Source organism: Chiloscyllium punctatum, chromosome 5, assembly GCF_047496795.1.
Source record: "Chiloscyllium punctatum isolate Juve2018m chromosome 5, sChiPun1.3, whole genome shotgun sequence".
In the NCBI taxonomy this organism is placed as follows: Eukaryota; Metazoa; Chordata; class Chondrichthyes; order Orectolobiformes; family Hemiscylliidae; genus Chiloscyllium; species Chiloscyllium punctatum.
In genome coordinates, this window is record NC_092743.1 from 20,566,868 (window position 1) to 20,585,166 (window position 18,299).

The 18,299-nt window shown below is 41.4% G+C and overlaps 1 protein-coding gene across 1 annotated transcript in view; it reads left to right on the top strand.

The window, feature by feature from the left end:
* The window catches only part of lama1 (laminin, alpha 1), a 291,180-nt gene that overhangs the window by 123,120 nt on the left and 149,761 nt on the right, over nucleotides 1-18,299 (top strand). Inside the window, exons 10-15 of the mRNA XM_072569885.1 lie at nucleotides 929-1,034; nucleotides 2,247-2,407; nucleotides 4,821-4,961; nucleotides 7,981-8,154; nucleotides 10,140-10,241; nucleotides 14,463-14,674. Of these exons, the coding sequence (XP_072425986.1) occupies nucleotides 929-1,034; nucleotides 2,247-2,407; nucleotides 4,821-4,961; nucleotides 7,981-8,154; nucleotides 10,140-10,241; nucleotides 14,463-14,674 (896 nt within the window). The remainder of the gene's footprint in view (nucleotides 1-928; nucleotides 1,035-2,246; nucleotides 2,408-4,820; nucleotides 4,962-7,980; nucleotides 8,155-10,139; nucleotides 10,242-14,462; nucleotides 14,675-18,299) is intronic.

An 18,299-nucleotide genomic window follows, 5' to 3' on the forward strand; every position in this document is an offset into this window, starting at 1 on the left:
TAGATTTTTAAATACTACAACAAATACAAAACAATGCAATTCAAAACAATACAAAAATAGTACAAAACTAAACCCAAATAATAAAACAAATTCCCCAGCCCACCCTCCTATACGAATGTATAAACATATATAGAGAAGTATAAAATTAAAAAAAAACCTAAACTAGCCATTTAAATAACTAAATAAATACCTAACAACAAACAATAAAATAGTAATAACTCAGCCCAGCCAAACAAAACACTCGTACATTCACAGTTCCTCCTCCCTGGATATTGGACTCGTGAAACACAATCGTTACGGCTATATAAAAGCCCTTGTTAGATAAATCTGTGTCCAGGTATTTCAAAAAGGGTTGCCATGTCTTGTAAAAATTCTCAGTTTTGTGGTGTACCATTTTTGTGAGAAAATCCAGGGGAATATGTTCCATAACAATCTTCCGCCAACCTAGCAAGATATTCTTCCTTGCACAGAATGTAAGAATATTGAAAAGTTTTGCCTTATGCGCGTCTGCAGGAAATACAATGGGTAGGCCCAAAAGGAGAGAAATAGGGTCCTTCTTCACCCCTACACCTAAAATCCTCTCCATTGCACCCCACCACAGCACTCCAATATGTTTGAAACCTGTCACAAGGCCAAAGACAATGGGTAAGAGTACCCATACAGACCTTGCACTTGGGACATGCTGAAGATACCCCTGGTTTAAAATTTTGACAAACGGTCTGGGGCTAAGTGGACCCTGTGGAGAATCTTCAACTGTAAAGCATGGGTCCTATTGCAAATTGATATCTTCCTTGCATTCTATTTAAAATATGTTGACTTACAATTTTTAAATGTTTTGATGAAAATTGTTTTTAAGATCAGGATGGCGTTCAAGGTGGCATTCAACAGTGGAGAGCTGAAAGAGCTGATAATGTTGATCTATTTATAGGTCTCTCCTTTTGAGCATGATCCTTGCTTGCCATGTGACTGTAACCCAGCAGGATCTATAAATGCTACTTGTGTGAAGGATGATAATCACGCGCTTATAGAACGTGGTGAGTTGATCTTAAATGGGGCTTATTTGCTCTCTTTAATCTTTCAAGGGATGAAACCATTGCTGGCATTGTTTATTCCTGATTGTCCGTGCATAATTTATGATGAGCTACTAACACGCACTGCTACAGTCCATTTGGCACACCCACAAGTACACTGAGGGAGGACGTGCTGGAATTTTGACCGAGCGACAGTAAAGGAGTGGTGATATAATTCCAAGTCAAGATGGGTGCATTGTTTAGAAGGGAATGTTTTGAAGGTGATGGTGCTCCCATACATTCATTATCCTCTCCTAGATGATTGAAGGGTTTGAGCTATGGGGAGAGGCTGAATAGGCTAGGGCTATTTTCCTTGGAGCGTCAGAGGCTGAGGGGTGCCCTTATAGAGGTTCATAAAGTCACGAGGGGCATAGATAGGGTGAATGACCAAGGTCTTTTTCCCAGGGTAGGGGAGTCCAAAATTAGAGGGCATAGGTTTAAGATGAGAAGGGAAAGATTTAAAAAGAACTTGAGGGGCAACGTTTCACACAGAGAGTGGTATGTGTATGGAATGAGCTGCCAGAGGATGTGGTGGAGGATGGCATAATTACAACATTTAAAAGGCATCTAGATGTGTACATGAATATGGGCCAAATGCTGGCAAATGTGACTAGATTAATTTAGATTATCTGGTCGGCTCAGACGAGTTGGACCAAAAGATCAGTTTCCGTACTGTACATCTCCATGTAACTCTATGACTCTATGGTAAAGGTCAGGTTTGAAAAGTGCAGTTGAAGGGGACTTGGTGATTTGCTGCAGTATATCTTGTAGATGATACATACTGCTGCTACTGACTGTCGGTGGTGGAAGGAGCAAACATTGAAGAATGCCGATGAAGTGGCCTTACCCAAACAGCATATATTCATTGATCAACCGTTGTATTTGGAGAGACTTTGTAAAAGACCTAATGCTACAGTATGCGCTGAATAATAGGAGTAGGTAGAAGACCAGGAAACAATTTTGCAATGTTATTTGACTGATGCTCATTAGTGGGTGTCAATGGCTCAAGCTCTCAAATATCTCCCCAAACCTTTTGTACTTTACTTCACACGACCTGGGCTTATGACTTCCATTCCACTTGTTTGTCAGGCACTGCATAAATTAATTGAATTTCGAATGGATCTGCTACCAGTTTTCTCTCGCATTGATTTGCTTTCTAATTTTATTTTGTCCTAGGCCTGTTCCCTGGTCAGTGCCATTGCCAAGACGGTTACACAGGGAGGACATGCAGCCATTGTGCTCCGGGCTTCAAAGGCTTTCCCAGTTGTGCACGCTGTAACTGTAGTGTAGCTGGTAGCCTCAATGATGACCCTTGCGCTGAGCCGTGCCAATGCAAGGTTTGTCGATGCCATCTGACAATGGCACAACTTCTTGAATTGAATTGAATTGAATTTATTGTCACGTGTACCGAGGCACAGTGAAAAGCTCTTCTTTCCAGTCCCTTTCAGAGAAAGGGAAAGTTTGTAAGTTTTGTAAAGACCCAATACGGATCTACATGAGAATGCAGTGCTACAGGTTTGGGTTTTGGATTGGGAAATTGGAAATCTAATGCACGACCTGACCCTTGCACGGTGTTTTTTTGGTTTGATTTGCTTGCCATCCAATTATTGGATGGTGGGAAGGGTCTCCGAGCTAATGGATGATCACAAGCATTGTAGGAGCTGCAGTTTGCTATTTGTAGATAAAGAGAAAGAGAGAGGGAGGGGGAGAGAGAGAAGGGGAGGAAGGAAGAGGGAGGGAGAAGGAGCGGGGCCAAACAGCAAGTTTAACCATTTTCCTTTTCAATTCCACTATCCCACTTAAAAGGTGTAAAGGAAGGAATTTCCTGCAGAATTTCAAGGTAAAAACAATGTCAGGGAGTTGGATTGGTTGGAAGATCCATCTTTACTCCCCACACACTTCCTTCCCAATTGCAAAGTCAACGTTGAGGTGAAAATTCTGATTAATTCCTGTATCACAACCTCCTCTTCCCCAACCCTGTAATGTTTACTTACTTCCTGTGCAGTCGCAAGAATGCTGGGGCCCTGATTGAAAGAAAGCAGTTTGGAACTATTCAGTAAAGTCAGTGTTCACTACTGAACGCCTGGGCATCCAGGAGAAGAAAGGATTAAAATGCTCACTATTCAATGGCTGGCTCGGTTAATGTCACAGGATTAGATTTACTTGTAAACAAATGTTTCCAGAATGTCATCACTCTCAGGGCAATGTGCAAGAAATCGGAAAATGTCAGACATGCCCACAGGTCAATCAGTGCTATCCTGTCACAATTTAATTATATCTTACCATGTTGTAAAGTAAAGAGAAATAAAGGGTTTATTTATTCACTGATGAAACTCCTGCACAGAATACCAGTTTAGTAGAAGGACTGCTTTTGGCCTGTCTGCATGAATGTTGACCCTTCCTCTGAAATCAACTCTTTGTGCGTCACTCATTTTTTTTTTGTCCCATAGAGAGACACAGAGTTTTCTCAGGCTGTTTCAGCAGCCCCCACCTAAAAGGTAATAGTCAGGTTTTGTAAATGATAAAAGCCGTCCTGTGGATCAGTCTACCCCAAAGTCTTCCAGAGACATGTTGGACCAGCCTTAGCTCAGTGTCTCTCACAGGTTGCAGGTTCAGTAACATAAGACAAATATTTTAGACTCAAAACACTTTGAGTGCAGTACTGAGGGAGTGCCGCACTATCATTTGCACGAAACACTGAACTGATGTCCCACCTGCTGCTGTGGTTGAGAAACAGAGGAGATATTCCTGAGGTTGTGACCAATATTTATTCCTGAACCAACAGATTGAAAAACTACCAGTCATAACTTTCTGGCTATTTATGGGAGCTTGCTGTGCAATAATTGCTGCAACACTTTTCTGCATTACAACTGCAGCTTCACCTAATTGGTTGTCAAGTGAGTTGGGTTGCCCTGGGGTGCTACTACCTGGTTCTATCCAGTTCTTTCTTTGCCACAGGGTTGCTGCTGGGAAAATAGATGCTACAACTTGATTCTTCCCTCATGAGAGCAGTCAGAGGCATGCAACAACATCCACCTCATCACCCAGATAAAGCCTGAGGCCTAGTTTCTACTGAGTCTCCAGTATCTTGCTTTGAGCACAGATTGACAACTGGATAATTATGTTTACCCCATACTCTCCAAAGTATAGATGTTGTGTTATGTCTCACAGTTGATATGCAGTCTGCCTATAAGAGACATTCCCGTGATGTCATCGTAGTATTTGACCTTGGGTATAAATGTCTCCGACTCCATTTTAACTAGGCCCTATTTGAAACACAACAAGCTGATAAAAGCATACGGCACTCGGTAACCAAATAATTTCATATTAGCCCATACGCTGACGAGCTTGTGAGGATAAAACCTGAATCCATGCAGAGCTGTAACAAATGCTTGTTGAATCATTCAGTACTGTGTTACCCATGCCTAACTGTCTGTTATGGGAGCTATGCAGTTTTAGGTATTAAAAACATTGCTGGAGAGAAGGCCCAAACCTTGGTGGCAATTTGGAAGTTACTGCCTACAATGTGAGTGTAGAGACACTGAGTTTTCTCAGAACATCTCGGTCCGATGCTTTAATGAGTTGTCCCACAGTTGCATTTGACTGTGATAACAATGTCTGATGCCATGCTTTCACTGGTGCATGTTAAGATTGCAAATGATGGTGGTTATTTATAAGTGTGGGGTATAAGTCATAAAATGCACTGCCTTCATTAATTCATGCTCAGACTCGAACAAATCTAAATTACAGAGAAACATGGAGGGGGAGAACTGTGACCAGTGCAAGCCAGGGTTCTACAACTTGCAGGAGAGGAATCCCGAAGGATGCACAGAGTGCTTCTGCTTTGGGCTCTCTGGTGTTTGCGAAAGCATTTCCTGGTCCATTACACAGGTGAGTGGTGACTGGTTCATGATGTGCCTGCGTGAGTTTTATTTACATTTCGCAAATACCTCTCCTTGTGGGATAGTTTTCATTTCATTGGAAGCAGATGAAGCTGGCTGTTTTAGGAGCCATTACTAGTCCAGCACAGTGTGTTGTACCAAGCATCAGGGAAATAGTGCAAGGGGCAATTTAACTCTACTCTGCTTTTGAAAGGATTTTTAACATGCCACTGGCATGGATTTGTAAATAGTCACTATGCTATATTTCAGTAAACCAGCTCTGTGCTTCGAGTTGTCAGTTGCTCCATTGTAAAATTGTTGTGCAAGGTTACACAGTCTATTAAATCTCTCTTTAAACCTCGAAACGGCACAGAAGAAAATTGCATGGCTTTTATAACAATTTCATTGTCTATAAATTGCCTGGTAGGCTCCTGAATTGTTGTATTGGGTGTCTTGGACTTCATAAGTGGGGATTTGTTTTATTTCTTATAGACCCAGGATTTGGTCATTAAGCTTTCAGCAAGTCGCTATTCCCAGTAGAGCAGAATTAGCTCCTGTGAAAGCAGGCATCAGGAGGAAACAGTTTTCATTTTTAACTGAGCAGCAAGTTTAAGTTTAATTTAATCTGGGTGGATATTATAGTAAGGTGTGGTCTTCTGTCTTGTGATTGAATATGAACAATCTTTATTAAGCATAATTTTTGACAAGAGTGGAGATCTTGTGGAACCCCACAGACTTGGGCTCAATTTCCACATGAGTGATTGTTACTATAACATAACTGTTTATGTATAGAAGGTATTAGAGTTAAATATAATAATTAACTCGTTACCCCACAGATATTGGTTCCAGTTTACCAATGCAGTGGTTGAGCAACATGTTTATTTTGAAACTTACACCTTTAATATGAATGAATCAATTCTCTCAAACTAGAATTTGTAAATCTTAATTGATGATGTAAATGTGAATTCTGTTTCACTGGTTCAGTAAAACTCATCACAGCATCTCCCAATCTGACATATTGTTGTTTTTTTCACAAGAAAATGGAGCTTTTAACTTCCTTAGTCCATCCTTCAATATTTCTGCATTTCAAACGACCAATCTGTGAGGTTAGGGTTAACTCCAACCCTAAAAAAGTACCTTCCAATTTAAACAGCTGTCATGAGCTCGAAAAAAAATAATAGTCTTGTCCTGTCTTCTCTTGATGTGTGACCTGTTTGAGGTCTTCAAATGGATGAAAGATTTTGGGTACAGGGAGAATGTTCATCTTCTGGGAGAGAGTTCAATCAGAAGTCATCAGCGTACAGAAGAAATCCCTTAAGGAAATCAGAAGATACTTCTCAGCTAAAGGGAAGTTCACTCTCGTAGCGAGTGGTTCAAGGGAATAGGATAGATGTCATTGACGGGAAATGAGACAAGCATCTGAGGGAGAAGGTAACAGGTGGTTCCAATCTTAGACTTAAATGGGAAAAAACTGGCAAGGAGTTCAAGTGGAACATTAACAACAACATGGACTGTTTGGGTCGAATGGCCTATTTCAGTATATGCTATCCAATCCAATGTAATTTATTCTCTACACCTCTTTATTATTAGTACACATTATATTGTGGTACACACTGTGGACCTTGACCTGCATCGTATTGATTTCTCAAAAAGACAGCCAATCAACTTATAATTTTTATCTTCAAATACTTTCAGTGATCTAACCTCCATAGCTGTCTGGAGTGGAAAGTTCCAAACATTCTGAGAGCAGAAATTCCTTTGCGTTCTTAGTTTTAGGTTGTCCCCTTCTCTTGTAACTATGTCTCCTAGTTTGAGATTCCCTCACATTTTCTCAACATTTACCGTGTCCAGCACCCCTCAGAATCTTATGTTTCAGTAAGACCACCCTTATTCTTGTAAATGCTAATGAATAAAGACCTAACCTGCTTAGCCATGTTAACACTGATATGCCTGGGGAGCATATGGGGATGATGGCTGGGTTTCCCTATCTCACATTCTAACAGATTCCATGCTCACCAGATCAAAGATGTCAGGGTGGAGCCAGGAATTCTACTGTCTCTGGGCACCTTCCAGGGAAATCCAATCTATGACATATCAAGACAGACTGGATCAGTTAGGACTGTGTTCACTGGAGTTTAGAAGCATGAGGAGGCAACATATGAAACCCTAATAGCACAAGACAGGGTGAATGTAGGAAGTATGTTCCCAATGACTGGGGAGCCAAGAACCAGCCAACCATTTAGGACTGAGATCACGAGAAACTTCTCCACCCAGACAGTGGTAAACGCGTGGAACTCTGCCACAGAAAGCAGTTAAAGCCCAACGTTGAATATTTTCAAGAAGGAGTTACATAGCGTTGTTAGGGCTAAATGGATCAAAGGGTACAGGGAGAAAGTGTGACCAGGGTATTATTATTATTGTTATTATTAGTCATAGACATACTGAATGGCAGAGCAAGCTTGAAGGGCCAAATGGCCTACTCTTGCTCCTATTTCTAGATAGCTTTGAACTAAGTTGGACATGTCTGAACCCTTCTGGAGCATCGCCTGTTTCATTCAAACACTTCTCCAGTGCTTTGAAGTTAATGAGGAGAATCACGTCAAGCTAATCAAATGTTCCACTTGCATTAAATGTCTCCGGGAACAAGTCAGGGACCACTAAATTAATTGCATTAATGTTTGGGTGAGTCAGTCCCCCCCCACATACCTGCACACTAAACAACATTACAATATGTCAGAAAGAACAAGGTGTGATTCAAGCATTTTCCAATTTTGAATATTTGTTTCTGCAAACAAATAAAATTAATTACCTTTTCCAAGTTTCTTTTTAATGCACAATTTTGTACAGCATTTAAGCACGTTTTATATAAGGAATATCACAGTTGCAGTTCGGTTTGGATTATCATTTAATTTAGTTTTCATCAACATTGTTGACCAACTAATGAATGGCATTAATATATTTGTTCTGTGCAGAATCTTATAATCTGAAATGCGATGACAAATGTCACACAACTCATTTTTATTTTGAAGGTCACGGATGTTAATGGATGGCAAGTGACTGACCGTCAAGGTATTAAAAGGATCCAGTCTTATCAGGATCTGTATGGAGGCCCTATCCGAATGAACGTTAACAGCACTGAGGCCACAAAGTCTCTGCCTGCTTTGTATTATTGGACAGCACCAGAATTGTACTTGGGTAATAAGGTAAACTGACCTGTTTCAAACAATCATTCAACTTGAATTTCTCATTTCTCAATAATAAATATGCCTTGAAATTATTTCCATGATAGGCCCACGAGAAAAGTTCCATCACAACTTCGATGATTAAAAGTATAATTATATCAAGATTGGATATTGGCATATTATTGAATTTAGTTAAAATATTATAACATGTTCATCATGTGTCCACTTACTTACAAAATAGCTACCATCATTTCGTAACCAAGGAAATTAAACAGCAACTACACAATTTAAAGAAAATGGGATTGAGGATGAAAAGGGCATGTAATTGGGTGTATCTTGCAGACTCCTTGGTTAACTGAATCCTTGGGCCCTATACAACCATCCCACTTTACCACCAACTGAGGTGCTTAATTAATGACCACTTAAAGGTGTTCGGATATGGGGTGTATCTTCCCTCTCTCCTACCCACTCCTCCACTTTTTGCAGCCCCATGACCCCCATTCTCCTGCTATCAGTTGTCTCTCTTCTGTGAGTGTAGGTGCTTCCTGCTAATCTTCACAACCTCCAAAGCCAATGTGTCGCTCCATGGCTGCAGTGCCCAGTCCTGAATGCTGCACTCTAAATTTCAGTCTATTCCCAGTGTTTTATTGAAATGACTTCCCATCATTTGTATTCTAATATGCTGAAGACAAAATACCAATGGTTGAGTAGGCAATACCTCAGGAATATGGATTTTCGCAAGTTTAATAGAGAGGGTCCAAGCTATCTGAAGATTAGAAAATTCCTCATTCCTCAGTAGATGATGAGGGATCCAACATAGATAATCATTTCAAGGAGGTTCAGGCCTACTGTAGCAAGGCTTCATCAACTTCAATGCAAATGGTGTCTGAGAAAATCCAGACCTAGACTGCTATGAGTCACACAGGGTCAGGAGTCTCATCAACTCACCCTTGATCACTTCTCATGAGGCTCCTCGTCATCAGCAAAGCTGTTATCAAATTAGAGTTTTAGATCCAAACTGTGGGAAGTCTCAAGTTTGTTCTGAATTCAGAATTTTGTTCTGAGCCATTGAGAGGTTTCCCAGGCCATTTCAGAGAGAAGTTAATAATCAGGCACAGTGCTGTGGTCCTGGAGACAAATATAGGCCAGACCAGGTAAGGGCAACAGATTCCCTTTCTAATGAACCAGATGGGTTCCTACAGATTCCTGATGAAGGGCTTTTGCCCGAAACGTCGATTTCGAAGCTACTTGGATGCTGCCTGAACTGCTGTGCTCTTCCAGCACCACTAATCCAGAATCTGGTTTCCAGCATCTGCAGTCATTGTTTTTACCTCCTACAGCATCAGCCTGGGCCACTGGATTAGAAGGCAAAAATAAGGAATGCAGATTAGAGTAAAGATTAAAGTGGTGCTGGAAAATCACAGCAGGTCAGGCAGTATCCAAAGAACAGGAAAATGGACATTTTTTTTAAATTTCAAAAATATACTTTATTCATAAAATATTTTGATGGTCTGTACAGTTGGTCATGCCATAAATATGTAAACATTCCATTCCTTTGCATACAGAGATCAGAATTTATTGTTTGTATATACAGGTCTATACATTTATCAATCATATATCCATATATTTAGCAGAGCCCAAATGACTGAGTGGGCTCCCTGTTCTTCTTAAGCAGGCAGATGTTACACAGTGGTCTTTCCCCATTGCGCCTTGGTGGCAGCTGCCCCAAGCTTCAGCACGTCCCTCAACACTTAGTCCTGGACCTTGGAGTGTGCCAGTCTGCAACACTCAGTCGGGGTCAACTCTTTCAGCTGGAAGATCAACAGGTTCAGTCAGGAAACCCTTCATCAGGAAGGGTTACACTAAGTTGCAACTCCAGTGAGTCTACTACTACTTCACCATCTCTCCCTTGTCCTACAGGGTCATAGTGACTGCACTTCCAAAGTTCTTCGCTTGAGGTTGTGATCACTGTAAATGCATGTCTGTCTGTCTTTTCCTTAATCCAGTTGACTGCGTATGGAGGCTACCTGAAGTTCACTGTGTTGTATGATTTTCCAATGGAAAGCAGTGTTAATGAGGCGATCTCCAATATTGATGTCATCATTGAGGTAAGGATGCTGGAACCAATTCCAAACTGAAGGGAACTGATTGCAGAGCAAGACAACTGTGAGGCTAGAGGTCTGTTCACACTGCACGCATTCTCTGTGGGCACAATTATTGTAGGTGGCATACAATTAAAGGGTGATTCAGAGTGGAATAATTGCATTGAATGAGTCCAGGTTGGTGATAAAGCTATAATGTAACCCCAGGGATCTGAGCCACACATGACTTCCCCAGAGATTTTATATTGATAGAGTGTAAGGCAGTACTGCATGCAGAAAGTAAATTGGACACAGTTTGAAGTATCATTTTTATTGTCACAGTAATTCATATACAGAATTATGCTATTAAGCAAAAGTGAACCCGAAGGATTTACACAGTTAATCATTTCCAATAAAAGACTACTTAATCCTGGTAAACTCTCATGTGGTGAATCTCATTAAAGCCCCCATTGTTGATGCCGGAAGGCTTTAATGTCCTTTCGTAAACATTAGTGAGCATCAAATACTTAGAGCATACTGATAGCTGGCAGGGACACCAAAAAAAACTGCCTAAACATCAGAATTAGCAAAATAACACAAACATTGGTGAATTGCAAGGCTGTAATCTAATCTCTGGGATTAATTGCTGTAAATTGATTAAATTCCCTCTTGCGATTTATTGAACTGAAGTCCTTGATTCGATTATGTCAAGCATGTTGGCTAAACAGGAGTAATTACAAGAGCACAGTCTCATCAAGAGGCTCAAATGATGACATTAGTGAGGAAAGCAATTTGATTTGTCACCCAAATACAAAATGTAATTGCTTTAATTGTAGCTGCTTACACATGCTCATTTTTCTGTGATGTACATTTCAGAGTTAGAAACGTAAGGGTTCAAGCTCCCACATCAAGATTTCGGTGCATAGCCTAGACTGGCAGTGTATTACAATATTGAATAGCTTCTGTATTGTCCAGTACACTATCCTTTGGCTAACTGATTAAACTGAGGCTCTGTTTTGTTATTCTGCTACTTTCTTCTCTCTTCCCATGCCTGGCAGTGCACCAAGTATAAAAGCTTCCATCGATATTTATTCCTGAAACAGGTCACTGGCCTGGTACCAGAGGCTATAGTTTGAGGGGTTCCACTCCACGTCAATCATTTCTGACTAGGGCATCTTCCACTGACTTATTGCAAGGATTTACTGGTCAGTAATTAACATGTCTAAGCCATGTCATAATGGCACTTCTCATGGCCAACAACTCCTAGAGTGGGACATGGATAAGGAGCTTCTGTCGCAGGCGCAGAGGTACTATTGTTCCATAAGATCGCTTTGTGATCATTCTTCAGGTGACTGTAGAAGATACAATAGCACCACCTCTGCTTTCAATCTCTCTCAATCTGACCTGTGGAAAGGTTGATTGAAAAGTAATTCCTCTTTTGTTGAACTGTGGGTGCTGCTGATTTGTCTCCCCCTGCCTTATTTCTAGTTGCTCCCCTTTCCTTTTTGTTAAGAAGTACATGCCATACTGAAAGAACTCAGTCCCTAGAGTATTGCTTAAAAGAACATATCCCTTTAAAGCTGTTTGTCTTTCATTCTTGGGGGTGGATACAAGAATACCACATTTCAAAGGGAACACACATTTTGCTACATGGAGGAAAACAACCAATCAGCACCCTTCATGCTGAAAAAAATGTTGTTCCCTTTGAGGTGTGGTGTTCTTGCATCTGTCCTGATGAGTAGAAGGCAAAAAGCTACAACATCATGTTTCACCCAATGCTCCCCTAAATTTGGATGCTGTCCTCTTACTGATAATAGTTGAGGGCTTTGCAATTATATCCAATTGGCATTGATTGAAAATGGAGAAAAATAAAGAATAACATTTGATTGGATATCATTTAGCTACCTTCTTCATTTCTTCCTGGGGCAGATTTTGCTTCATTTGTTACAATTAAAGTATCTTGTATACTCACCCTGACTTACTAGCTTCAGTTCACAAGGGGCGATAAATAAGACCATAAGACATAGGAGTGGAAGTAAGGCCATTCGGCCCATCGAGTCCACTCCGCCATTCAATCATGGCTGATGCGCATTTCAGCTCCACTTGCCAGCGTTCTCCCCGTAGCCCTTAATTCCTCTAGACAACAAGAACCTATCAATCTCGGCCTTGAAGACATTTAGCGTCCCGGCTTCCACTGCACTCCGTGGCAATGAATTCCACAGGCCCACCACTCTCTGGCTGAAGAAATGTCTCCGCATTTCCGTTCTGAAATGACCCCCTCTAATTCTAAGGCTGTGTCCACGGGTCCTAGTCTCCTCGCCTAACAGAAACAATTTTCTAGCATCCACCTTTTCAAAGCCATGTATTATTTTGTACCTCTCTATTAGATCTCCCCTTAATCTTCTAAACTCCAACGAATACAATCCCAGTATCCTCAGCCGTTCCTCATATGCTAGACCTGTCATTCCAGGGATCATCCGTGTGAATCTCCGCTGGACACGTTCCAGTGCCAGTATGTCCTTCCTGAGGTGTGGGGACCAAAACTGGACACAGTACTCCAAATGGGGCCTAACCAGAGCTTTATAAAGTCTTAGTAGTACATCTCTGCTTTTATATTCCAACCCTCTTGAGATAAGAGACAACATTGCATTCGCTTTCTTAATCACAGACTCAACCTGCATGTTTACCTTTAGAGAATCCTCGACTAGCACTCCCAGATCCCTTTGTGCTTTGGCTTTATTAAGTTTCTCACCATTTAGAAAGTAGTCCATTCCTATATTCTTTTTGCCAAAGTGCAAGACCTCGCACTTGCTCACGTTAAATTCCATCAGCCATTTCCTGGACCACTCTCCCAACTTGTCTAGATCCTTCTGTAGCCTCCCCACTTCCTCAGTACTACCTGCCTGTCCACCTAACTTCGTATCATCGGCAAACTTCGCTAGAATGCCCCCGGTTCCCTCATCCAAATCATTAATATATAATGCGAACAGCTGTGGCCCCAGCACCGAACCCTGCGGGACACCGCTCGTCACCAAATATTCATCCAGTGACACAATAACATTGAAATTCAGCATCATCATTCTATCTATGTGAAGTTACCATTTACAGATTTGATGAGCAGGCCATGTTGCAAAAGCTATGAGCCTTTTCCTTTTATTTGTCAGTTTGGTAAGACTAAGTCTCACCTCCAGCTCAAACAGTCAGTGTTCATTTTTCATTATAAGACTTGCATACTTAATCTAGCCTTTTATGCTTTATTGCAATATTAAGGAGGTGTTGCATTGTCAAAGCTGCCATCCTTCTTGAAGATGCATTAAACTGTAGGCACCGGTGCTTCACATCAACACAAAAGATCCCATTAATATATTTCTTACAGTCCCTGGTCCAATTTTGCTTCTTCAAATAGTAATACTCAGGAGAGATTAACTGTTCATTCAACTCTGTGCTGCTTATGGGCTTTTGTTGTATGCAGGATAACTGTCATATTCCTCCACTAGTCAAGAGTACACTGAAACATTCCTGTGTAATGAGACATTTAATTACAGTATTGTTCTGACTGGACTGCAGTATTTTCCCAATGCTGTGTAGAAAATAGGAGATGTTGTGATAAACTGATAAAATCCCTGATCAGCATTCCCTTGAAGTTCTGGGTTCAGGCCCCACTTCAGGACCTGATGGCCAAAGGAGGTCCTTCATAATAAGGACCAGCAAGTTGTGTATTGACTTGTAAATCCTTCCAGAGCGTTCAGACGGGGGAGGTAAGAGCAGGAGAGATTCTTGATCCACAGTGTGATGGAAATCATACTGAGGGTATTACTATCAGCGTTAATAGCCTCAGACCTTAACATGCTTGTAAACGTTCTGGTGTAGGTGTGCTGAACCTGAAACATTAACTCTGGTTTCTCTTCACAAATGCTGCCAGACCTGCTGAGTTTCTGTTTTCCACCGTCTGCGGTCTTTTGTTTGATTTTTAAGCTGGTAAAAGTTATAGTTTGCTCCAGTAACGTGGGTTCCTTTTGGGGAGGGAGATGGCTCAGTTGACTGTATCAGCAGTATGGATCAGACTGGTGCCAACAATACACTGTTAGATCCCCATTCAAGCTGGAATGGATTTGGAACCTGTCTCTTTAGCCCCACGCATGGTGGAGGACCTGGGTCAGACTTGCCTTCAGGCAGAGAATGCTCTCTGAAGAAGAAAATGCTCTCCTTCATTTTTAAGATGACATTTTGTATGTTTTGATTGTTTAGGGCAATGGTCGAACACTGAGTACAGAGTCCGAGGGCCTCCTGCTCCAACCATATGATGAAAAGCTGGTTTCAGTTCGACTCTTACCCGAGAACTTTGTGGACCATAATACAAATAATGCAATTGACCGAGATCGCCTCATGACCGTTCTAGTAAATGTAACACTGCTGCAGATCAGGGTCATGTACAATGTCGCCAAACAGGCTGTGTACAGGTGAGTATGCACGTTCTACTGATGTAAAGGTACACCAGAGACACTGGTTCAAATCCCACCACAACAGCTGATGGAGTTTATATTTTAGAAATAAATCTGGCATTAGTTGCAAATCTCACTCATGGTTACCATGGCAACTGTTGTTGATTGTTCTAAAGATCCATTGGGTTCACTGCTGTTTTACAGAAGGAAATCTGCTGCCCTTACCTGGTCTGGCCTATATGTGACTCCAAACCCACAACAATGTGGCTGACTCTTAACTGCCCCCTGAAATGGCCCTAGCAAACCACTCAGTTCAGGGGCAATTGGGGATGGGCAAGAAATGCCAGTCTTACCTGAGACTGCCTCATTCCATGAAAGAATTTCAAAAAAAGACAACACAGTGTTAAAAGCAATGGGATGAGAATTGTTCCAGGTTACTTGGGAGATAAGTCACACCAGTAAGCAGTATAATGTAGCGGCATATCCAGACTGCAGACATTGAGGTGTGAGTTTGCACAGCCAAGGTTGCAATGATCCTTGTGATTAAACTGGATGATCAAATCCTTTCACATTTCAAAGACAAAGTGGTATTGCCGAGATGTGATAGATGCGGGTCTACTTCATGACAAGTGTATGTGGACAGCAACGATTATGATTTGCAAAATTATAAAGATACTAGCCACGCTGCATGTTCCATAACAGTGGTCTATTCTGCTTGATGTAAATCAAACCGTTTCCAACCAGCCTCCTGTATGCTCCATTCTGACCATGTTCTTGCAGCTTCAGATTTCACAAAGTCTCTGCCTACAAGAGCTTCGCTAGACCTGACTAAAAGCCAGTCTTTGTTTTTATTTTAATCTTCCTTTAATCACAACCAGAAAATAAACAGGATCTTTCCAACACAAAGTGTAAGGGAACAATTTATTTTTGTAATGTTATAATGTGGGGAAACAACATCAAAGCTGATCTCATTAACAGTTCTATTGCCTATTGTATGATTAGGTTTAGATTAGATTACTTAGTGTGGAAACAGGCCCTTCGGCCCAACAAGTCCACACCAACCCTCCAAAGAGCAACCCACCCAGACCCATTCTCCGACATTTACCCCTTCACCTAACACTAGGGGCAATTTAGCATAGCCAATTCACCTAACCTGCACATCTTTGGACTGTGGGAGGAAACCAGAGCACCCGGAGGAAACCCACGCAAACACGGGGAGAATGTGCAAACTCCACGCAGACAGTTGCCCGAGGTGGAAATTGAACTCTGGTCTCTGGCGCTGTGAGGCAGCAGTGCTAACCACTGTGCCACCCATTGTTGCTATGTTCTTTTCAATTTATCTTCATTTCAAAAACGTGGACATTTTTAAAAATCGTTATTTTTCTCCAAATTCTTCTGTGAAATAGCATTCAAAAAATTCAAAGTTTTGAGATTTGATTGACGTGTAACAAATTGTTATCATTGCCAGGGGAACTGAGAGTTACTGAACAATTCGCTGAAAAATTATCAAAGGCAATACTATCTTCCAAGTATCATGTTGTATTTGAAACGATACTTCAGTGCAATGCAGTGGCTGTAGTATTTTAAGTTGCAATCAGAGCCTGTGAGATCAAATCTCACTGTAGTACCTTGTGAAAATCAGTTTAATCACTCAGCTCACTTGAGGGATTACACGAGGAAAAATGTTTATGGCAACTGCCATATTGGTGTGAAAAACTAACTGGTTTATTAAAGCTCTCACTCCTTCTCAATTTGGTCTACACAAAGCATAATCCCAAACTATAACTCTTAATGGCTTCTGAAATGGCTCAGCGTGACATAATATTGAAGAAGCAATCATTTCGCCAGTACTGGATCCATTTGCAGCTTTCTCAGACTGAGGGTGAAAATGCTGTCAGTCTGTTCACCCAGTTTTTTTATTCTCCCGTTTCGTCAGTTTATTCAGATCCTCTTTTTCACACTACCTACTCTCAGTTCACACTGACATTCTCTGTCTTTCTCCATTGCAAAGTGTCATTCCCAACTTCTGTCTCCTTCTTTCTTCCCTTGACAGTCATCTGTTTGCTTTTCATTCCCCAAACCCATCCCAATCTGTTTTTCTCTTCTCATAGACTTTATCCCTTGTCCCTTTCCATGTTGTCAGTCCTCACCACACACTCTAGAACCTCTGGCTACATCCCCATACAGTCTAGCCTCTTCCTAATGTTCTCCCACCCTCCCCTGTGAATTGCACTGTTAGTCTTTCTTTTCTTTCTCTACCTATTGCCAGACATTCTGTCCCTTGATATTCATTTCCCTCTCTGACCCCTTCCCAAATCCAAGGCGCAACATTCCAATAGGTCTCACCATTCCTCACCCTGGCCGGGTTTGACGCCTCTGTGTGCAGTAGCTCACAGTTTTGCAAGTATAGGAGTTCAGACCAATTACCAATGGAGCCAGCAAATCTGGCCATCAGTGTAATGGGGACGTAGAAACTGTCCAGTACTCTAGCCACCAGGCTGTCTCGGAGTCACTGGAACTGGCCATCATGTAATGGGGAAGTAGAAATTGTTCAATACTCTGGCAACCTTTCTTGAAGGGAACAGGGTAGGGCAGGTTTGGGGAGAAATAAAGAGTTTATTTGCAATGATTTGGATAATCACCGTCATTTAATTTTCCTTAAAGCTGTAGGTTTATAATAGAATTATAACTAATGCAGTGCACCAGTTATAATTTTACATATCTGTGGTTAAACCACATAACTGCAGATGGCAAGGTATTGTTTAAAGGGAGTGGATTGGGAAATGTTGATGAACAAAGGGACCTGGATCTCCTTGTACATTGGTCACTGTGAACGTGCACAAAGGTACAGAAAGCAGTTTGGAGGGAAAATGGTCGTAGCCTTCATTGCAAGGGCTGAGGAAGTCATACAGCAGTGATACAGGGCCTTGCTGAGATGACACCAGGAGCATTGTGCGCAGTTTGGTCTCTTTATCTAAAGTAGGATAATATTTTCCAAGTTGGAAGCACAGCAAATGTTCACTGGAATGATTTCTGGAATGAGGAGAGATTCTGCTTATATTCACTGGAGTTTAGTAGGACAAGAGGGAATTTCATTGATACATGTGGAATTCTGACAGAGTGGATACAGGGAGGATGCTCCCTTTGGCTGAGGGTCTAGAAGAAGAGGTCACAATCTCAGAATAAAGTATCGGCCATTTTGGACTGAGGTGAGAAATTTCTTCACTGAGGGTGCTGATCCTGTAACATTCCCTATCACATAAGACATTGGGTGACAATCACTGAATATATTTAAGAAGGAAATGGTTTTGTGGACACTAAAGGCTCCAAAGGATATGGAGAGATAGTATTGAGATGGAGGATCTCACATAATCATGTTGAATGACAGAATGGGCTCAGTTGAGCTGAATGGCCTACTCTGGCTTGTATATTTCTGTAGGAGGCTATTGAAGTGTTAGAGTGACTGAGCTTCACTTTTTGACATGGGTCTCACAGCGCTGCAGCAGAGGGTCACTCACAGGGTGTGTTTAATATTCCTGTTATCCTGATGGAATACAGTCAGGGTTATTTTACGTAATGTGGTTGAGCTTCCAGTGCCAGAAGCATTATCTATTTAATTGCTTGTTTGTTTTTCTTCTCGTGT